At 34.5% G+C, this 23,678-nt stretch overlaps 2 protein-coding genes and 1 long non-coding RNA gene across 4 annotated transcripts; 2 read left to right on the top strand and 1 right to left on the bottom strand.

Moving 5' to 3' along the window:
* Positions 1-375: 375 nt before the first annotated feature.
* LOC147396508 (uncharacterized) lies at positions 376-889 on the bottom strand. Its single transcript, XR_015180521.1, has 3 exons — positions 825-889; positions 614-697; positions 376-491 (listed from the first exon to the last, which is right to left on the bottom strand). It is a non-coding gene; the product is annotated as an uncharacterized LOC147396508 (long non-coding RNA).
* Positions 890-1,719: 830 nt separating this feature from the next.
* On the top strand, positions 1,720-18,235 carry LOC147396507 (ER membrane protein complex subunit-like protein). Of its 2 annotated transcripts, none has more exons than XM_086451144.1 (9): positions 1,720-2,085; positions 2,831-2,893; positions 3,085-3,180; positions 9,566-9,613; positions 13,289-13,360; positions 15,204-15,262; positions 15,748-15,838; positions 16,403-16,557; positions 17,975-18,235. In XM_086451144.1, the coding sequence occupies exons 1-8, from the start codon at positions 1,765-1,767 to the stop codon at positions 16,553-16,555; spliced, it is 903 nt and encodes a 300-aa protein (XP_086307270.1). In that variant the 5' UTR covers positions 1,720-1,764; the 3' UTR covers positions 16,556-16,557; positions 17,975-18,235. The 2 variants fall into 2 exon arrangements, with proteins under 2 accessions (XP_086307270.1, XP_086307271.1); XM_086451145.1 differs by having other exon boundaries at positions 17,972-18,235.
* A 141-nt stretch (positions 18,236-18,376) lies between these two features.
* Positions 18,377-22,451, top strand: LOC147396506 (Pentatricopeptide repeat (PPR) superfamily protein). The gene has a single exon (XM_086451143.1). The coding sequence runs from the start codon at positions 20,056-20,058 to the stop codon at positions 22,348-22,350; it is 2,295 nt and encodes a 764-aa protein (XP_086307269.1). The 5' UTR covers positions 18,377-20,055; the 3' UTR covers positions 22,351-22,451.
* The last annotated feature ends 1,227 nt before the right edge of the window (positions 22,452-23,678 follow it).

Raw genomic sequence — 23,678 nt, 5'->3', positions numbered from 1 at the left:
AACCTTTGATGTTCAGCTAGAACCAACATCATGTGTGATTTCCGTGGAAATGGCTTGTCATGCGTTCTAGTTTTCGTAATATATTCAAGAATTAATATTTACTAATTCATGATAAGGGATGTCAAGAAAAACAAAAACAAAAAAAACAAAGATGAGAAGCCAACAAACATAGGTAAATCAAGCGAAATTCTTAGAATTTAGTATTCTACAACCCTGTGGCATCAGATAATGTTTTTAATTCAACAAATGCTTTTAATATTTTATTTGACACATTTAAAACATTCGAATCAGTATTGTACCCTAAAGATAAAAATAAATAAATAAATAAATAATTCGATGATTCAAAACTAAGTGATCAAAACAAATTACCTTCTTAAAATCCTCCTTTCTTCTTCTTCTTCAACCTTGAGAAATTGAGATAGAGAGCAGTAGAAAAAAAGTTTAGGTGATTTGGTTCTCTGGGATCAACCAAATGCTGTAAGTCAAATTTTCTGACAAAAAAAAATAAATTAACATTCGAATCAGCGTTGTACCCTAAAATTAAAAATAAATAAATAAATTATTCAAAACCAATTGATACAGAGAAAAAAAATATAAATAAAACACAAATTACCTTCTTAAAATTTCACTTTTACTGAGTTGTTCCAACTCTTGAAAGATTAGGCGTTTGCCATTTTTTCCTTTGTTCTTCTTCAACCTTAAGAAATCGAGATAGAGTGGGATGGTTAGGGAATGGAACGAATATTTATAGTGGGATTGGGAGAAAGGGAGAGAGGTGGGATTGGGAGAGAGGGAGAGAGGAGTAGAGGAATAAAAAAAAATACCGCCAAATTGATGAACGTGTAGGCGCGAAATTTGTTGATCGATTATAGATGGGTTCAACTACAAATAAATGGGTTCAACTACAAAAACGCCTTGATTCTTCACATATTTTCGCCACAAAACTCATATCAATCCACTGGCGATTTCAACGGAACAGCCGACCATTGATCTTTGATCGTGACGCTTCATATGGCTAACTATGAGACAACGATTTACATTCTTCGAAACCATATCTTCCTCCCCGATTTCGACGGTTTTAAGAAACGCCACAAAAAACGCCCTGAATATCTAAAATTCAGGTGGTTTTTGAAAGAGTGCCTCCCATGGCTATCGATTTTGATGCTGTTATGAGAAGAAGCCGTTAATTCACTTAATAATCGGTCAACTAAATTTAGAGAGGAAAAAAAATTGCATGGGTTTAAGGGGCGTTTTTCTATAAAACGCTGGCAAAAACACTATTTTGAGGCTTTTTACAAAAATACCCTTATTTTTGGCCTCTAATTCTTATCTTTTTTGTAGTGTATTTATAAAATATAAAATTGGATTTAAATATTTAAAATAAAAAAATCTCCACAAAATATTATATATATAATCCAAAAAATCGATTGAGTTTCTGATCTGGTTTGGTACATTTTCAAGTTCACTAAAATGAAATTTAGGTAAACTTAATTAGTTTAAATCTATGTTCATTTTTTTTTTCTTATATCATGTTATTAATTTTATAACCAGCCCCTCTATATTGTATTAAAAATTCTGTTAGTCTCATATAAAGTTTATATCAAGGAAAATAGTACTCTCAGCACTAATAAATGCAATATTATGACCATACAATCAGCACGTGCAACGCACGTACAGGGCCTCTAACGTAACTACATATAAATTGATGAAGTATTACTCTCTTAAGTCTCAAACCAGGAAAAAAAACAAATTTCTGAAGAAAGGATGCCGAGAGGAAGAAGTCTGCTATGCTTGTGTTTGTGCTTCATCCTGTTTTTCTTCTTGTCGTCTGCTTTTCAATCTGATGAGCTTCTCCAAGACGACGAGGAGTTTGGACTCGAAGGTGGAAGATCCCCTTCTTTTGATGTCGACCCCATAAACCCTAACCGATCTCCTCCTTCATATCAGCCGATCAGAAAGAGATCTTCTGATCAAGATTCGGATTCCAAAGTTCAGTTCTCCCTCGAACACTCCTTTGGAGATTCCCAATTCTCTCCAGCAGGAACTTTCACTGCTCGCCTCAAGACCTGGAATCATGGCGGACAGGTTGATGCAAATTTTTTTTTCTTTTATACTATTTTTTTTTTTTTTTTTTTTGAGTTTTAGGTCTCGATTAGGTTCTGATTTAGTGGAATTTGAAATGCTTTAGGGTTCGAATTTATTTGAAAATGGATTTGCGTTCTCTACCAATTGCAAACATAGTAATCAAGTTCAGATTCGGCAATCAGTAGGGACTCGATTCAGATAAACTCGGGATAATTTCATAATAAAATAAGGAAATTTTTGGGTATTGTAGGAATGATGTTTCTGAGGTTCTTCCCCAAATCCATAATCTTCAACCTCTCTAAGAACTCTATCTTGTTCTTGTGATTTGAAGGCTGACCAAAATAAAATTTTCAGGTTGAAGAGTAAAAATGTTACACTAGTCAATGATTAATCGATAAATCATTGATTGATCGACCAACTTAATCGGATGGTCCTTTATTCAGAGAATTTTACGATTTTTTTTGGTAAAATTGGGGGAATTTTGTGACTAGGAGTGCCACCTCATTCTTACTCCCATTGGGGGTATCCTGAGGTGGAAAAATTCATGGATTTTATTTTCAATAAAATGGTCACTTAAGTGAAGAGGTATTGATTGTCACTCGAAAAACCTTTCATTGCTTTCAATTTTCTTTCTTCATTTGTGAAGTACAACTGATTTTGTTATTATATCTTTGTTTTTTTTATGTGCTTAGTTGTAGTCTTAAATTATTTGTTGTCTAATTATTCTGAAATTTTAATTTGTCAGACTCTCACGAAACTACGGTTTTCAAGGAGTGATTTTACGGAAACAGAGAAGGAAGACTTCAATGTAACTTCTTTTCTCCCTCTACTTTTTGTTTTTTTGCTTGCTATACTTTTGTGAGTATTGTGTCCCCAGGATGATGTCCTCATTAGGTTCCCATTGTTGAATTGCCTTTTGGATTCATGTGATGACACCAATATATGTATAATTTTGCACCTAACAATAGCTCTTAAGATTTTAATATTGTCTTTCTGCAGAAACTATTGAAAGACGATGATTTCTATAGCATAAGGCTACCATCTAATGTTTTGAGTCCTCCTGGGAAGGATTATATAATTTCGTCAGTCAAAGCGGTATGTTGGCTCAACTCTTTGCTTTTATTTCAATCTGATGCTGTCATACCTCCTGTTTCATGTCTTATGTTGAACTAACTCTAGGGCCTGCTTTTAGTGTAATCAAGATTAAGCAGGGTCCTAAGGCATATAACAATCCTACAATAACAAGCCCTTAAGTGCTTGAATGAAGGGATACCAATGGAAGATTGTTTATGGGCTTAATGTAAGAGGTCTAGGATATGGATTATGAGGGGTTTAAATTAGAAAATTAAAATGTACCCTCTACTTAAAATGTGGACTATCTAAGAGGGGGCTAAAATATTAAATAAAATTTAAACACAACCCAAAATAAATCATGGACCACTAATAAAAAAAATTCAAGACTCCTGATCAATATGGACCGCTAACAAATATGGGCATGGGCTTGATATCCCCATCATGACATTAGGGTATTTGGGGGGGTAGGGCTGAAACAAATAGGTTTTAAATGGAAGAGGTTCGGCTAGGTCTATTGGCATAGCGGAAGCGTGTGAATCAATAGATTTAATAGGTTTCTGTTCAGTGGAACACTCTAAATCAATTTGAGTCAATAGATTCAATTGATAAACAAGCAATAGCTTGAAAGAAAATATAGCATAAAGCTAAAAAGTAATTAAAAGAGAAAAGATAATTGAATTAATTGATAATTATTAATTTTCGGATTTGGAGCTCCTTATAAAGATAACATCATCATAACAACTTAGAATCCTACTAAAATATTAAAAATTAACATTCCTAATCTATCCATAACATAATATAAACTTTCTAATCCTATTAGAACTAAAATTGGACACTTTTAAGCACTTCAAATTATAGTCTAAATGATAAAAACGAATTTAAAACAAATTAGAAACTAACAAGGAATTTTACTCCTAACATAACTATGAAATAGAAATCCTACTAGAAATAGAAATAGAAATAAAATCTAATAGAATTAGAAAACTATTTAGAGCTGTAGATTTCCTACATCATCTATGCTATCTAGGATTTAAATTGAAATAGGGAAAAGAAAATAAGAAGTGAAAGAGAAACATAGAGATGATAGAAAATAACCTTGGAATCACTTAAAGGCTTCTTGGCATCACACACACCAAATTCAATTAGTGAAGAATTTCCCAAATGTTTAATAATCTCCTTAACAATATTTAAATAGAGTTTAAGAAAATCTAAAACAAAAAACATCAAACACCTATACTACCCTCAATGCTAAAGCAACTAAGGGCCTGTTTGGATACCAGGAGCAGAACTACTCTTCCAAAGAACAGTAGCTGAAGTACTCTGTGGAGGAGCTGGAAAAGTAATTATGTGCAGAAATGGCGTTTGGCAATCAACTCTATGAAGTACTGGCAGAAGTACTTTTGTGCTGGAAGTTTGTTTGGGAACCATACTGACTTCTCATGACTTCTAGAAAAAAGACTAGAATACCCTTATATTATACCAGTTACTGTTTTTTATCTTTTAGTGTCATAATATGCCTTCAAACTATATTATTTTTGACATTTTAACTATAAATATTAATATAATATATATAATATAATATAATAATATAATATTTTAAATATTAAATATTAATATAATATGTTTAAATCCATTATACTTAAAATTTTAAAAAAATTTTGACTGACTGTTTTTAACATAATATTAAAAAAAAAAATTGACAGACTGTCTTTTAGTGTCATAAGATGCCTTCAAACTATACTGTTTTTTACATTTTAACTATAAATATTAATATAATATAATATAATATAATATTTTAAATATTAAATATTAATATAATGTGTTTAAATCCATTATACTCAAAATTTTAAAAAAAAATTGACAGACTGTCTTTTAGTGTCATAATATGCCTTCAAACTATATTGTTTTTGACATTTTAACTATAAATATTAATATAATATAATATAATAAATATTAATATAATATAATATAATATTTTAAATATTAAATATTAATATAATGTGTTTAACTATAAATATTAATATAATATATATAATATAATATAATATAATATTTTAATATTAAATATTAATATAATGTGTTTAAATCCATTATACTCAAAATTAAAAAAAAAAAAAATTAATATTAATAAATGTTTCTTTTGTTTGATTTAAGGGCAAATGAATTAGAAATATTTTCATAGAAAATTAATAAAGTTAGGGGTATTTTGGTAAAACGAACCGTTAGATTTTGACTCCCCGCAAGAAGAGTTTTGAGAAATAGGTTTTCTTGACTTCTTCATAAAGAGTAATTTCTTGCTCTTGCGCGGAGTAACTCTTCGAAAGAGTAGTTCATACAAACGCATCCAAACGACTTCTAACTCCCCGCAAGAGTCAGAAGTAGCCAAGGAGTCCTATCCAAACGCCTACTAAACAACCCAACTTGGGTTGGTCGATTCTCAAAGTATGCGACATACAACCTCTCTAGGGGCCCACACTCTAACATAACTCACTTAAGTTATGGCTTGCTCAGTAATAATAAAACAAAACATAATTTTGTTTTGTTTTTAATAACTAATTTTTTTTATTAATGGAAAACAAGATGTCCTTATAAATAAAAGAGCAACAGCTAACTTTTGATAAGGTCCCACCTAAAAAGAAAATCCTTAAACGAGAACCCTCTAAACTCCCTATTTTCCATAATCAATTAAAAATAAAAATCCTAAACACAGAAGATGACTTATTGAAGAGACTGCTCATTTCTGTTGTAGATCCTTTGGTTTGTTTCTTTCTATAAACCCAAACGACGAGAGGAGCAAGATTCCAAAGAAACCTCTGTCTACCAAACATATCCAAGGGCCTCCAACTTTGGAAAACCAGAAGAACCAGCCTAGGAAAATCGAGACTTGAAAAAATGAGAGAACAAAATACCACATAGAATGAACACAATCGTTATGCAGAAGCAAATGGTCTATAGATTCCTTGCTGGATTTGCACATGAAGCAAAAATCCACAAAGATAATTTCTCATTATCTAGAGTAAAAAAGTTTTGCCAAAGAAACAATTCTCGCAAAAAGAAGAAAAAAAAACACTTTAGATGGAATCTTTGGAACCAAATTTCTTTGGTTGGGAATGAAAGATCCCTATCACCCCTCAAGAAATTTATAGAAAGATTTCACTGCGAACTTACTCTCATGACTACCATTCCAAATCCTGTAGTTCTTTGCCTTGTGAGCAAACACATAGAAATGTAAAATTCTCATAAAGGAAACAATCTCTTGAACCTCTCAGTCATTGAAACTTCTCCTAAATCCAAGATCCCAAGATGAATCTCCTCCGTTAAGAAGCATTATAGAAGAGATGGAAAATCTTTTTTTTTGTGTGTGTTGTTGTTGACATAGAAAATAGACTTGGAAAAGCAACTTGCAGTGGGTATCCCTAGACCATTGGTCCTCCCAAAAACAAATTCGGTTCCTTCTACACACTTTGTAGCGGTTTTACTTGTTAAACTCTTATGATACTTTGCACACATCTTTCCATTTACTACAACTAAAAGAAAACTTGGTCGAGTAGCTTTCCCAACCCATTGGATCCTCCTCATACTTAGCTTCAATGATTTTCCTCCAAAAGTAGACCCTTTCTGTTCCAAATCTTCACAACCACTTGTCCTAAAGAACCTAGTTCATAACCTAGACTTTCTAAACCCAAGCCCTTCTTTCTTCTTAGGCCAATAGGCAATCTTCCAATTGATCAAATGAAATTTTTGGTTCCTTACACGATCATTCCGTAGGAAATCCCTAGCCAATTTCTTGATTTGAGCTTCGACCTTTTTAAGTATTGAGAACAACTTGAGGAAATAGACTAGGATGCTAGAAAGAGTGCTCTTAATTAAGATCAACTTACCACCTTTAGAAAGATATCTAGCTTTCCAAGCACTCAACATTTTCCTCATTTGCTTGGTAATTTTTTAAAGATTTTGTAAAAGTTGTGGAGTGTCCTATTTGTCTTTGGTCATCATTTCACGTGTTCCAAGTGTTTTCCTAAGCGTAACATGATCTCTAAGTGAATTTCAAGTGTTAGGGTTATTTTTGCCATTTTTGTTAAATATTATAATTCTTGCGAAAAGCTTGGTTTGGTCCTAGAATTATGTCCAAAAGTTGTGTTCCTAGTGTAGGGCAATTTCTAAACGTATTTCAAGTGTCAAAGGTATTTTGGTTACTTTGTAAAGTGGTGGTGTTGGAGAAGGTCAATTGGAAGAAAAGAATCAAGAATTAGATGGCTGAAAGAAGGGGACAATAATTCACATATTTTCTATAAAATGACAAATAATCACAAGAAAATCAATCACATTTCAAAGCTAATAATCAATAGGGTTGCCATTGAAAGGAAGGAAGGAATTGCAGGGTTCTACAAGAATCTTTATTTAGATAAGGAATCATGTAGACTACATCTTGACAATTTGGAGTTCAACACTCTCTCCCTAGAGAAACAATGGTAGCTCAAAAGACCAATTGAGGTAGAAGAGGTGTTTATGGTAGTTTCTTCAATGTGTGCTGAGAAAGCACTAGGTCCTGATGAATTTTGTATCAATTAGTAAGGGTAAACTGTGGAAAGAAGTATCAAGTAGTAGGACCAATGCCCTTTTTTGACATTTAAGGCCCTGCTTGGTATGCTGTAAATTATTTGCTAAAATCAATTTTATTGGTGCTTGGTTATACAAGCAAAAAATTTGCATGTATCACCTAAATTCTTAAGAAATTTCAGCAAATGATTTGTGACACAAGAAGTACCACAAATCATTTGCAAAACTATTAAACTCCAACCTATGTATATATCAAAATTACTAAAATATCCCTTATAAAAATAATAAAATTACAAAATTACAAAATACCCTAAATCCCTATTACTGCAATATATACATAAATTTATGAAAATGCTCTTGTATGTTAGATTTAATTACATATTGAAATTACAAAAATACCCCTTGTTAGAGACTTTTATCATTTGTTGATGGGATAGAGACAAAAGTCAATTGTTATTTGTAGTGTTCCAAGCAGAGCCTTCATAAAAGATATTGAAAATAACCTAAATAATAGTTTTATCATACGTTGATGGGATAGAGTCAATTCCTAACCCTATATTGAGCCACCCAGAAAATTACTTAAAAGACCTGGCGGAGGGACTTTTTTCTTAATAGTCCATAAGTTTTGGGTGGTTTATTAATGGGCCATCTAGTAAACTTTTGTCTCTCTAATCAGCCCCTCGACCTCATCTCCCACATTTCTCACGATTGAATGCCCTAACCGCTCAAACTCATCTCTTTCATCCAAAAATTTTGATTTTTGGCATCTCAACCGAGTTTTGGGGGCTCAATTCCGTTGGAAAACATTTAAGGAGGAAAAAGAAGCCATTTGCAAGGGGTTTTTCAAACATTTTGAAGATGTATGCAAAAAACTATGGTTTTTTTTTCTTCACTTTTTTTCCTTAGTTTTTGGATGAAAATCGATCAAGAATGGTTTTTTTGAGTTGAAATCATCTAAACAAGTTGTTATCTCAAGTTTTTAGCCTATCTTTCCATATATTTTAGTCGAAAAAACTCAAAAATTTAAAATGGCTGGGTTTTACTAGTGTGGCGCTCGACAGTAGATAAAAAGTGGTGAAATCGACAGTAAATAGTGGTGAGTTCGATAGTAAAAATTGTGAATTCGACGCTAAATAAAAAAGCGTCGAGTTCGACGATAGTAAAAAGTGGTGAACTTGATAGTAAATAAAAGAGCGGTGAACATGACAGTAACGAGGGACCATTAAGAAAGAAAAAGTTTACTAAATGTTCTATCAAGCTACCGTGCAAAACTTAGGGACTATTTAGACAGAAACCATTTCGCGAGGGTCCTTTAAGTAATTTTCCCAAAATTATATATATAATGGGGGTAATTTTCATAAAGTCATACATATTAATGTAGCAAACATTGAGGGTATTTTTGTAATTTGAATATTTGATTTGATGAGGTTGAATAAGTTGAAATTGATTTTAATAAGAAAACCACTACAAAAAATTTTGCATTATAAAATTAGTGAAGAAAATGAAATGATTTTGCAAGAGATTTCCAAGTGAATACCTAGCATTGTTAAATGTTTTTTCAAAACATTACTTGCATAGCAAACTAATTGTAGTGCAAATGCAAATGATTTGTAGTGTACCAAGTAGGAAGTTGCAAATCTGGCGCTTTTTCATTTGTTACATTTTGGTCATGTCACACTTGTGGGTGCTCTTATGGTGTTTCCTCAAATATTAATTGCTCTGTTATCATTAAATTATTATTTTTTCATTAGTTTTGATGGAAATGCAATTACATTACTTTCCCTTGTCATGTATTTCTTATTAATCTGACCATATTGCTTAAACAACTTGTTTTTATTCATTTCAGAGGTGCCTTCCACGACAAAGTTTGGATGAGCATTTTGTCATTCACACGGTAATAGCAACCCACAATTTGTATTCCCATTTGATGTAATATTGATAAATTCCTCCTAAAAGCTTCAAACATAGTAGAAACTTATATGTATTTGTTCTAGAATTCCTCATATTCTTGCAACTTTAATTGACTTCTTTTGATGTATGCCTACTTAGTTTGAGGACTATATGATGTTCCATCATGGAGAAATTGTTAACATGGTGTAAATTTGTTAGATGAACTACTACTCTAGGGGATATTATAGTCAAAATATTATGCACTTGTGCTAAAGTGTAGGAGTCCTTCAAGCTTATGAAGTACAACTTTCACAAAACTGCACTCTTAAACTTTGATCATTTTTTTAATAAAATATAAGCAAGTGAGTTAGTGGCTAGTAATTAGTAGGTGAAGGCGGGCTTTGAATCCAGGTCGTGGTATCAACACTTAACAAGTTGGAATCTTCACCAGTTGATAACACCTTTCCTTTGGATTTCTCAAGTCGTAAAAGAGCCCAAATATTGATTAAAGAAACCCATAGCTTGCTATTTTATGGGGGCATCAATGACCTTCCATCCCACAAAAACGTTGTGTTTTTAATATGGAATACCTAAATGAAGAGTTTAAGTTTGTACTGCTTAATAGATTTTGCATTTCCAATTTCACATCATTTGGAACTACAAAAATCATTTAAGTGCAATAACCACATTGTGTTCTTTTTTGATTTTATTTTTTATTTTTAACCCAAGGCTTTGCTACTTTGCTCCATCTTTCACTTTATTGTGAAAGATCAAATTCCTCTGTTCTGCCATGAGTACCTCCATTTTTCGTTGAGTAGGATTTGACAATAGGTTTGCCCAATTTTGAATAAGGTTATACAAAATTGAAGTTTTAAATGAAGGTGGCTTTAATTTCAGAAGTATTCCATATGGGCTCCATTTTTTGATATTTCAAGAGTGTTACCTATAATGAAAGAACAAAAATATATTCATGAAGATTTAATTGCTGAGTAACTTCCGCTCAGGGAGTATGTTCGCAAGAATGAAACACCATGGAGTTGATGGCAGCCCGCCCAAGTGGAATAAGTTTTCAATTGTGGGCAAGGGATTAATCCCGCGATGCTGTGGTTCGTAGCTATGTGTTCTAATTATGCAGGACGATAAGGGAAGAAGATAAAATTTGGGGGTTAGGGGATCTGATTTAGGATTTGGAATTAGTTTAATGATATGGGCGACAATAGGAAAAGGGTTTCCAAAATCCCAATAGGCTATTGAGATGTAAAATGCAAAGTTTTGTAAATTACAATATTTTGGTTGGGGCCGGATAAGGGTTAAAGGAAAATGGTTTATAGAGTAAGGATTAAAGGTTGAGAGAACGAGGAAAGGATTGAAAGTTGAGGAAAAGGATTTTCAAGAAATCAAGATTTAAGAATCAAAGTTAATGAATTGAAGAATTGAAGAATTGAAGAATCAAAATTCGAGAACTCAAGAAATCAAGATTCAAGAAATCAAGATACCTTGAAAAATCAAGAAAACATAGTTTATGGATTGATTTCTTGAAAGGATAAAAGGGTTATTTTTGGTGGTTTCTTGATCTCTTATAAATAAACAAAAAAATTTGTAGAGAAGATGGATTGAGGAAAGAAGATAGAAGATAATAAAAAGATTAAAGAAAGTGATATATTTACCTTAGAATTACTTCAATGATTTTCATGGCATCAATCACATTGAATGCACCAACATTCAAAATAAAGAAAACAATTCTATTTTTTTTTTCATTCATCAACTCTGAAATCAATTACAATAGCCATATACATAGGCTAGACTCAAAACCCTAATCCTAAAATTATATAAGAATTGACTTTTGACCTTGAGATGCAAATCCTATAGAACTGTTACCTTATCAGTATTTTGACCATAACTTTCTCAGAACTTATCGGAATCACAAAATCTTAGGCTCGTTGGATAGGTAAACTGAGTAATCTTTCAACCGTCACCAAAATCAATGTAATATAATAAGTTGACCCCTCAAAATAAAGTCTAAATAAAAGTGACATGAATAGTACCTAGACTTAAATCAAATTCCTAAACTAACTTAATAATAAACTTCTAGAATAAATAAGACTAAAAAAAATAAAATAGGCCCATAATAAAAGCCCAATAATTAAAATAAAATAAAATCCTAAAACTAAAACATGACTCAAATATATTAGACCCATAAACTCTGATGTCCCTATCAGCAAATAAGGGAACGTACATTCTTCCAACTTACTAAGTGGAATTTGTCCTTATGAGTCCATATAATATCGTGGATCAATTTGTCAATTTGCTTCTCAATGATCTTGGGCACAGAGAATAAGAAAATAAAGTACATAGGAATGCTTGAAGGTAGTGCTCTTAACTAGAATCTACTTATAACCCTTTGATAAATGTCTATACTTTCAGGAACCATAGCATTTGCTAACTCTTTCTATGTTGGATCGTAGATAGACTTATTCTTGAATCAATGCCTAGAGGTTAACCAAGATGGTTGCAAGAAAGGGCCTACCTCACAACCCAAGACGCTTGGAAAGGACTTAATGTTGGAAATGATCCCATCCCCCAAAACCTTATTTTTTGAGAGGTTAATGGCTGGAACGGACATCACCTCAAAGCAACATAGAAGACTTCCGAGGAATCTAAATCGGAGACGCTTCCACAAATACAATGTGACATCAAATTGAAGACAAAATACCATTCAACTCCTTTCCTTTACCACAAAATTGGTCACATTTCCCATTTCAACTGCCATTAAAATAATCCTACCTTGAGGTTTAACTACTATCTCAAAGAGGAAAGGAGATTGAGTATCGCCTTGCCATAGGACTCTATAACTCTTTAAAAAAAATAAGTTGGGCTTACTTTCACACAAAATAGAGAAGTATATAGAGGAGATGCATTTCATAATCCACACATTGCCAAAGCAAATACAACCCAATGTATGTTCCAAAAATTCCAATTATCATAATCATAGACTTTCTCCAAATAAAAATTGCAAAAAACTCATGGATTACCCGATCGGATCCTAAAATCAATGCCTTAATTAGCAATAAGAACATAATCAATAACCTCTTTTCCTTGAAAAAGGTGCCCTAACTGTGGCTATTCACTAGCGGATTATGGATTTAACCCTTGAAGTTAGCATTTTAGCTGTGTAATCCTAGAGATGGCTCCAATGAAACTAATTGGCTTAAGATCTTAAATATATGTTGCTCCTTGTACCTTAGGGATCAATGCTACAAAAGTGTTATTGGTATTTCTCCACTTAACATCAAAGGTTTGGGAAAGACGCACACACATGGACGCGCACATTATTTTAAAGAGTTTCAGCCACCTGATTTTCAAATATTACTCCTTTGCTTTGGTGAAATTGGGTAAATTTTCCTAATTATCAGTATATAATGACATGCCAAATAACTGAAAACAGAAAAAAAAGTTCTAGATATTTAGTAAAGCATGATCCTTTTGGTATTCAAATTTAATCTCTTAAGAATTTGTAATTCTGGGAAAAAAAGATGCAGAAAATAATCCTTTTCTAAGTTATGGATTTTTTGAGAGTGATACTTCATTTTTGTCCTTAAATGGCTTTGTCCAGAGTGATACTTTGTGACAGGCATTCTCCATTAACTTTAGCTTGTTCTCATGTATGGTTTTTTTGCAGGACGGCGTGAATATTTTGGGTGTTAACTATGGTTCCCCTGGTGCATGTCAATATCCAAGGCCACTGAGATACGTAAGCAAGAACAATTTATCTTTTCAACAGTTTCTCCAACAAATCAGCCCACAGTTAAAAACAGTCGACCAAATGACCTTGACCAGCCAATCTCCTCTTCTGTGCCGTTTTTGCTTAACTAGTCCCCACATGAATTTATATAAAAGAAAAAGGAAAAGAAAACGGATTTTTGCCATTAACAGCGGTTGACCTTACCCAACCTAAATGCTGTCAAATTACATCATTTACTGTAACTTGGATCTTAGTGTCAAAGCTACCTGACCAAGCATGTATTTATTTCTCTTGGCCGTTTCTATTCTCACAGTTTTTTAATTTCAGAGGCATTGTCAAATATCTTCAAGGGCAAAAAAAAAAAATGTTGGTTTTAGTGTGACAAATATGTTAGTTTGCATTTTTACTGTTTGAGAAACCCATGCCTCATGGTCCAGCCTGGTAGATAGTAAGGACAGTAAGCAATGACATGAAGTATGCATCCTGTACCTGGAGGAATAAACGACAATTTGATTGGTTCGATCTGCAAAATCTCGTGCCAATATCAATCCAAATGGTCTAATGTTGATCTTTTTATGGCTCATTTCTATATCTTTGTAGTTCAAAAGGATGCATAGGCTGGGTGAGTATGAAATTGTGTTAGTTTTTCACCTTGGGGATTTCATAGATCAATGCCATTGCTCACAGAATCATGGTCTCATCTCCATGCATGTGTGTCTTGTTTTCCATTCAATCATTGGTCCTCATTATCTATCCAAAAATTATCTTAGATCTCTTTTCTTGTTAAAACATGAAACATAGTACGAGTTCATTTCTCAAAAGGGGAATTGTAAACCTTCAAATCCTTGCAAATGAAGCTGGGACACCATTGACAATGAAGATTGTGTTTAGGATTTGAAACATACAACATTCACGGAGAAAAAACTGATCAACTGTGATGTAGAACCCTTAAGGATTTTCTTAGGATTAGGGTTAAGGTTTCCAAAGATTAAGGTTAAAGAAATACATGTTAGCTTAAAGAAAGAGGTTATAATTATGAAAGAAATTAGAAATAGGTATTTTGTGGTTTAAAAAATATAAAAGAAACAATAGAAAAAGGTTCCTAGGGTTTCGGATATGTTGGAGATTGGAGAAGGAATAGATGAAGAATCTAGGGTTTGAAAAGAAGAATAATGTTGGAGATTGGAGAAGGAATAGATGAAGGATCTAGGGTTTGAAAAGAATAATGGCGGAGAATAAGAAGAAGAGGTAGATCTATTTGTATCACACCAATAATATCCTAGGAATCACATCTAGGGTTGAAGAGATGGATGTGTTTGTATCATATCCATATTATCCTAGGAATCACACCTAGGGTTTCTTTAAGCTTCATACATTTGAAAGAGAGAGCAAGCTGCAGTTTTTCTTTTCATTAGATATACTAAAAAACACAAAATAAGATTTATATAGAGGCCCATAATCTGGCCCCATATAAATGACTAAACTACCCCTAAAGCATAAAAATAAAGAAAGAAATAAATAAAACATAAAATAATTGTTAGATCTCCCAACTAATACTACTGCCCGTTATTATTGCAATGCCTAAACTACCCATGTGGATCTTCCATCAAAATTGTTTTTTGATACCTTGAGTTTCCTGGTCTCTTAGAGCACCCAACTAATCCCATGGAGCACACATGTCACCCCTTCCACGTGCACCATGTGTGCTCGGATAGATCCCAATGGGTGGGATAATGAAGTGACTCCTAAATGGATTGTGGTTGATTCCTATCAACTGCCTACAACCATCATTTTTTTTTCCTTTCTTTTTCTTTCTTTCTTTTTGGGTGATAACTTCTTGTTTTTATTTCAGCCAAAAAAATGGTCTTTCAACTCATACACGGTCCTGAAGAGCAGTGATCAGGCACCAAGGTAACGTGTACTTTTGTTGGTTCTTTCATTCAATAATCCTTTTTTATTTAAGGGAATTACAAATGGATGTCAGTGTTGAGGTAGATACAGTTCCATTGCATGGATCCAATATGTACAAGCTCGAAGTTTAGGTGTTTTTTTTTTGTTATAACACAAAATTGTGAGAGGTGGCACCTTGTCCTTTGTAGAGGTTGTATCTCGTAATGAAGATGAGCATGAAAACTTCATCTTTTTGTAACGCCCAAGGCCCACAACAATACAATACTGTCCGCTTTGGGCCGAAGTCCGCATGGCTTTACAACGCTTTGTAAAGTTGTGTAGACTTTGGCTCAAAGTAGACAATATTGTACTTTTGTGGGCCTGGGGCATTACACTTTCGCTAATGCATCTTGGAAGTTCGTTCCTTCACCCATCTATCCATTTAAAGCACATCCTGTATTTGCATTTTTTGATGAATCACTGAAACACTTGCTTGGAATTTGCAGAGCTCCAGCATTTGCAGAAGATATTCTTGGTGGGGAGATTGGAGAGGGTGAAGCTGTACAGCCACCGGAGAGATCTCTTTGGGCTAAATATGTGAGTGTTCTTTCAATATTCCTCGTCCTTTTGGATGCAAAAGAACTTCTGGTCTGTAATTTTTTTTTTTTTTTTGGGGGGGGGGGGGGTCTTTTTTTTCCCAAAACTGTAGAACCTGGGCCCTTTTCATCAAATTGTATTTGAATATGATAAATATACCACTTTGAATAGATTGAAAATATTCCAATTGCAAACATCTGGGGCCTATTGGAAGATGGAGTTTCCATTCCAGTGATTCAACTCCGTTTCACGATTTAGATTGCAAACTCCTATAACCTCATGAAGTCCCAAATTTATCGGGGTTTCACCACCCCTTGTAATGCTGGAGCTACCTTGCTAACTCCATCTGGGACACTTGACCACTCGGGCAATCAAACAATGGGGTTCATTTCTGGAGTTGCTGTCAACTCTCAGTACTCCAACTCCAATACCAACTCTGCTTTCCAAACAGGCCCTAAAAATCCATTACTCTGTTAATCCAAACAGTCCCTTGTTATTATTTGCAGATTCACACAACATGGAAGTTTTAAACCCTTGTTTATTTTTCCTTTTCTCCTGTGACAGTGGATGTATTTGATCCCTCTTGGGCTTATCGTTGTGAATGCTGTCACTCAAGCTATGAATATGCCCGAGGAACAGGCTGCTGGGCAGCCAGCCTCCCAAACTCAACAAGCAACTGCACAGCGTGCACAGAATTCTGCTGTGAGGAGAAGATAATGGTAAGACCATCTTCTAACTTGTGAGATGTTTTACAATTCTATCTATGCTGGATCTGGCCCCCCCCCCCCCCCCCCCCCCCCCCCCAATCCATCCCAGTGGATCATGGAACTTGTGTATTTCAAAACCATCCCAAAGGTCTTCTCGGGTGGATGGTGTCAAGTGTATATTTTCCTCTACTCTCTGGTTTATCATACCCCTGTTAAGCCCTCTGACCCTCTTATATTCATAGTTCTCCCCCTTTCCAACAGATCGGTCTTTTGGAGTAGTTGGTTGGTTAACAGATGGAAGTTGACCCCCTCAAGTGTTTCATGTAATTACTCTTTAACATTCTGTCTTTTTGGTTCTGTAATTGCATGTGAAGACAGTTTGGTGAGAATCCTGTGCTGCTTTGTAATTGTAAGAGTCCTTGATCAGCCACCCAAGATTTACATGTCCCATCAAGATATTTTTTTTGGTTATGATAGCATAGGGTGTCCCACCTCTCTTTTGGGATATGGGATAATCACTATGGTTGCACACCCCGACTCCAAGGAAGTTTCCCAACGTGCAACAGGGTAAGTCGAGGTCACCCAGTTTTGAACACATGACTAGAGGGAGCAAACCCCTGCCACTAGTTTTAACACTGAGCAAATCAATGTTTGTCCTCTTGAATTTTCTAGAACCCCAAAATCACCAAAATATGATCGACCTCATGAACATATTCTTTGTGATTGCTCACATTCCTTTGTCTGTCCAAGACTAACCCATGCATGGTTGAAATCATCCCATTAGTTGTGGTATTCCATAGGGAATATGCATTTCTCCTGGCAACTCAGCCATTTGTTGGACACACACTGGTTGGAGAAGTTCTTCAATTAGTAAAGTACCAAATTCCTTGTTGGGCTAACAATATCAGAAGGTTAGTATATAGTGGACTTAGATAGAGGAATTTTTTTTTGCCAGGCACATCTTTGACGTTGTCAGTTACATTAGATAAATTAAGTGCGGTTAGTTTTATTTGTAGAAACTTCTAAACCCATCTGAAATGGATTGTCTATGTAATTCACTTTTCTTAGATTTCATCTTCTTGCGGGACTCATAATCACGCATCATTTATTGTAGAAAAATAAATCAATCGGTCCCATACCATTTATACATTCAGCAAACTTTAATTCTTAGCTTATCCAATCTTCTTACTGGAAGAAATAATTTCTTTTCTCAGTTTTAGATTGTTATCTCTTGCATTGCATATCTTTGACACGGTCAACCTACATTATTGTCCAAAAACCTGGACAATTTACTCAATAGGAGGCACACTTCTATATGTTGCCTAGAGTAACAATCATACAAAATGACCGATCAAAAAAAGAAAAAAAACAATCATACAAAATATCCTATTTTGCTATGTGTCATGATGGCTGGATTTCTTTTTAGCAGGTTTTTGATACAAGGACATGGAGGGGATCAAAATCCAAGCCTTTTTTGTGATCTGAAACAATTAGACTTTTCTCTACGAAGGGGAGCAGCACTTGTACTATTTCTGATGAGATTTAGTTGGAACATTTCCCCCCCCCCCCAGTCATCAAGTTGTAATTTATTCTGTTTGGGACTGATAGGTTGGACACCTCGAAAGAAATTGTTTCTTTGCTTGAACGATGATTTTGTTTAGCACTGGTTCTTATTATTTCTTATACACCACATTGCAGGTCTCAATCCCAAACAAAAAGAAGGTTTACCTTCAGATTGACAGTTGATTGAAAAAAATTACAAAAAACTTTGCCATCTCTTAACACAAATCCTAACCCTTTGTTTCATTATGGCTTTACATAATTGAAGCTGAGGATTTATTCTCTGACATCAAATTTTTTGGGGGTCTAGGAAGGCTCTTTTTTACTTTAGGTAGGTAATTGCTAATTTGAACTTATGAGATGTTTTAAATTTAGTCTTTACAATATGCTTATTAAGAGAATTGGGTGAGAATCATGTGCTTCATGCTCCATCATGTCAAATTGGGGTTGGAGAAGTAGAGGAGGATTACAAAATTATTTTTGGTGTCAATTTGGGGAAACGTGTGATTGTGTTTTTTCTACTCTAAAGCATTGTTTGAATTCAAATTATGGTTCGGTAAAATCTTGAGAGTTCTTTATTTCTATGGGAAAGCTAAGAAGTGGCTTAAAATTATTTCTGCTGATTTGATTTTGGTTTTATAAGAATCTGATGCATCATATTTTGTATATCCCTTACTACTACGGCCTTGCATAGTTACAAAGTTTGGATTAGGTAATAATTCGGTTGCGGTTAATTTGGGAGAGTTTCTTTACAGAATTAGTAATTATTTGCACATTAAACAAATAATTATATTTTTGGGTTTCTAATCCTAAAAACCTTTAATGCTGAAAAAAAAAATTTGAAATTTTGAAGGGGAAGGATAAAAATATTATCATATTCTACAATCATTCTTTATATAGGGCGAGCTAGAGACTAAGTTGTGACTAATATTGGACATGTGATCATTTGATCATTGCTTGAGCCAAGTGAAAGGTGCTTTTGTGCAGTAGGGGGCCACTTGATTTTTGATTCTACAGAACTTTTTAATGCCTCACATCCAAACAACCCAACAATGTTAATGTTGTTTAATAAGTAATGATAACTCTACACCTAATAAACCCCTACTAAAGATTAAAGAACAACTTGTCACAAAAAATGTTAAATTTAAGAACGGGACATCAAAACACAAAACCCCCTCGTACTCGTTAGAAAAATGTGTTGCTTTATAAAATAGGAGCGGTTTGATTAATGTATACTTTTTTTTAAAGAGAACTTCTATAGGCACCCCAACTTTTACTTATTACACCCAAATAAATTAAACAAAATAAAAATTAATAAGGTGAGGATATCTTTCTTTTACTCTAGGAAAGAAAGTCAGGCCTGAATATTTTCTTTTCTTTGATTGAGAGATATCAAAGAGTAGCACTAGATCAACATCAAGAGGTTGGAGTAGATGACCATCATTGATATCAAGTTGTTCTTGTTGATGGGTTATTATCGATAGTGGATATTCGTGGCTGCTTTATCTTATGGATATTATACAATTTGATGTGGAAATACCACTCTCAATTCTAGATGGGATGTGTTTTCCAGTTGAGGTCTGATAAATAATTTAAGTAATTGGGGTGCAATAAGTAAAAGCTGGGGTGCCAATACAATTTCCCCTTTTAAAACTATACCATGTAATCATGTACCGTTGTATTCCTGGGTATTAAGTTGTTACCCAACTCACTCCACATAAACTTTTCCATCACAACGTCAGACATTTTTTGTCCCACCATTCTTATTAAATCAAGTATCAAAACTTAGAATATGACTTCCCAAGCAATAATTACCGACTCCACACTTATTACTATTTTTCTCTTGATCCTTTGCAATTTAGGAGATCAGTAGTAAGTTTTCTTACTAACCCAAATTGGTGATTTGTAGCCATAAAATGTAGACATGGGTGGACGGCCCACAACATCACAATGAACCAACTCAACACATTGGCATGTTGTTCTATAAGCAATTTAAACCACCTTAGACAAGTCCATGCACAAATCATACAATATTCCTTCCATCAACAAAACTATTGGATCTCCCTACTCATCCGCCAATGTACCCAAATCCGTGCCCCCTTATCCTATGCTCGTCTTCTCTTTGACTCACTTCCCAACCCCAATGTCTTCATCTTCACTTCCATGCTCAAGTTCTACTCCCAATTGGGGGCCCAACATGACCACAATGTTGTCTCTCTCTTCCATCAAATGCGTCACCAATATCACGATGTGATTCCCGATGCATTTGTGTACCCCATTGTGATCAAATCATTTGGCAAAGGAGCCATTGCTCTTCATGCCCATGTTGTGAAATTGGGACATGTTTCGGATCGTTACATTCGAAATGCCATCATGGATATGTATGGCAAGTATGGGCCTATTGACGTTGCTCGAGGACTGTTTGATGAAATGCATGAAAAGACAATTGTAGATTGGAATTCAATGGTTTCCGGGTATTGGAAGTGGGGTTGTAAAGATGAAGCTTGTCAGCTCTTCGATTTGATGCCGGAGAGGAACGTCATCTCTTGGACGGCGATGATTAGTGGGTATTCTAAGCAAGGTGATTTGGAGAACTCATGGAGAGTCTTCAACGAGATGCCTAACAAAAGCGTGGTTTCGTGGAATGCGATGCTCTCGGGTTACACACAAAATGGTTTTGTAAAACAGGCTATGAAATTGTTCGAGGAGATGATGGATGCCGGGATTCAACCGGATGAAACAACGTGGGTCACTATCATTTCGTCATGTTCAGAACAAGGTGACCCCCAATTTGCTAAATCATTAGTGGGGTTACTCGAGACAAGGAAAATCCATATGAATTGTTTTGTCAAGACGGCACTCATCGACATGTATGCAAAGTGTGGGAATATCGAAACTGCACGATGTATTTTTGATGAGATGGGAGTGCATCGAAATCCAGTTTCTTGGAATGCAATGATCTCAGCATACACAAGGATTGGCGATCTAACATCTGCAAGAAAGCTATTCTATGAGATGCCCGAAAGGAACGTTGTATCATGGAACTCCATGATCGCTGGTTATGCTCAAAACGGGCACTCCGCTAAAGCAATTGAGTTATTCAAAGAAATGATAATGACAAAAGACTCAAAACCAGATGAAGTTACGATGGTGAGCGTCATATCAGCGTGTGGACATCTAGGTGCCATAGAATTGAGTAAATGGGTCATGAACTTCATTACTAAAAACCAAATCAATTTGAGCATCTCGGGGTACAACTCTCTTATTTCCATGTACTCGAAATGTGGGAGCATGGAAGACGCGAAGAGAGTTTTTCTAGAAATGCCAGTAAGAAACGAAATCTCGTACAATTCAATGATTGCGGGGTGTGCGACTCATGGTTTAGGAACTGAGGTAATTGAATTAATGTTGAAGATGAAAGATGAAGGTCTTGAACCAGATCGGGTTACATTTATTGGTGTATTAACAGCATGCAGTCACGCAGGATTATTAGAAGAAGGCCGACGTATTTTCGAGTCAATCAAAATCCCAACGGTAGATCACTATGCTTGCATGATCGATCTTTTAGGTCGAGTGGGTAAACTTGATGAAGCAAAGAGTTTGGTAGATAAAATGCCGATGATGCCACATGAAGGAGTCTACGGGGCTCTTCTAAACGCCAGCTGTATTCACAAGCGGGTTGAGCTAGGTGAGCTCGCTGCATACAAGCTGTTTGAACTTGAACCTGAAAATTCCGGTAATTACGTGTTGTTGTCTAATATCTATGCATCGGTGGGGAGGTGGAAAGATGTCGAGAGGGTCAGGGAAGTGATGAGAATGAAGGGAGTGAGGAAGACAATAGGGTGTAGTTGGGTAGAGTTCGACGGTAGAATACATAAGTTTACGGCGGGAGATGTGACCCACGAGTATTTGGAGGATATTTATAGGGTGTTGGAAGAATTGAGGAAGAAAATGAGAGATGTTGGATATATAGCCGATAAGAGTTGTGTTCTGAGAGATGTTGAGGAGGAAGAAATGGAGGAAATAGTGGGGACACATAGTGAGAAATTGGCAATTGGGTTTGCACTTGTTGTAAGTGAAGAAGGATCGGTGATTAGAGTGGTGAAGAATCTTAGGGTGTGTGGAGATTGCCATACAGCTATTAAGATGATTTCAAAGTTAACTGGGAGGGAAATCATTGTGAGGGATAACAATAGGTTTCATTGTTTTAAAGATGGAGAGTGCTCTTGTAAGGATTATTGGTGAAGAAGTAATTTTGTTAACATTCTTTGTGAAGCTGATACATTATAATTTTCATGGGAAACTGGATGCAGTTTGATGTAGTCCACAAGGCATAAAATTAAATTTTTTTTTTTTTTTTAAATATCTCCATTAAATATACTGAAATATTTATATGGCCAAAAAGTTTGATGTGAAATTCCAATGACAATTTTCCTTTTATATATTTTTGTGGATATAATTATTTAGTTTGTTAAATGTCTAAATGAACAATAAAAATACTTTAAAAGAATCAAATTTCAAGTTTACATATATCATCTTTGAAGGAAATAAGGAAATATTTTGATAAATAACAAATTTTGATCAATTTCTTTTTAAGATTATTCCAAAAGTATTTATGAAAGAGCTGCTCTTGCCACACCAACTTTTGCTCATGCCACTCTAAGATGTGTGCTTAGCTTTGGTGCTTGATGTAAGAATTGGGGTTTTTTTTTTTTTTTTTTTTTTTTTTTTTGGGGGGGGGCATAAGTTGGTGTGGCAATAAAATCTCTCTTATACAATTCTAAAGATAGGAAAAATTACCATCGCAGTCGAGTCAGTGATGTATGAGTCCGAGATTGGTTCTTGCATGATGGATTCGGACTTGGGAATAGTAGATTAGCATAAAATTGAGATTGATCCCCTACATAACAAACTAGTGCTCGGAATAGTGAACAAGCGATCGAGACTAGTCCTGCATAATGGGACTCGAACTTGAGATAGTGAGTGACACCAACCAATCCATTTCACAAGCAAGACATAGATAGGAATTGAGCCAAGTTACGATAAAACCAAGTAAAGGGCTATAACTTGTTTCTTTTGTTCGACAATGCATAAACCAAGAGAGTTTGAAGCTATTTTAAATGGTCAAGAGTCTGAGCATCTCTTATGATGGGAAACTATTGGAAAATCAGAAAGATATTATGTTAGAAAATCAGAAAGATAATTGAAAAATCAGAAAGATATTTGGCAGCAAAAAAAGATATTCTGAAAGATACTTGACAGCAATTACCAAGATTGAATAATTTTAAATAAGGAAGAAATTAGTCAATGATTTATAAAATAGGAATGTATCTTTATTAGGTAAACTAATTAGTTATTCTTTTCCTAGTTTAGATTTCTTGTAATTCCTATAAGTAGGAATCTGTGTAAGTCAGAAATAATGAATATATGAGAAGTTATTCCCAAAACTATTCTCTTTGTTTATTATGGTATCAGAGCCAGCAATTGCTTGCTAACTCCTTTCCCATTCTTCCCTCTTTTGTTTCTCTATTCTGTTTCCTATTCTCTGTTTCGATTGTAGCAACATGTCTGAT

This window comes from Akebia trifoliata, chromosome 8 (genome assembly GCF_017979445.1).
Source record: "Akebia trifoliata isolate Shusen 1 chromosome 8, ASM1797944v1, whole genome shotgun sequence".
NCBI classification, from domain to species: Eukaryota; Viridiplantae; Streptophyta; class Magnoliopsida; order Ranunculales; family Lardizabalaceae; genus Akebia; species Akebia trifoliata.
The sequence above is the reverse complement of the archived record's forward strand: the minus strand, read 5'-3'. Positions and strand labels throughout refer to the sequence as shown.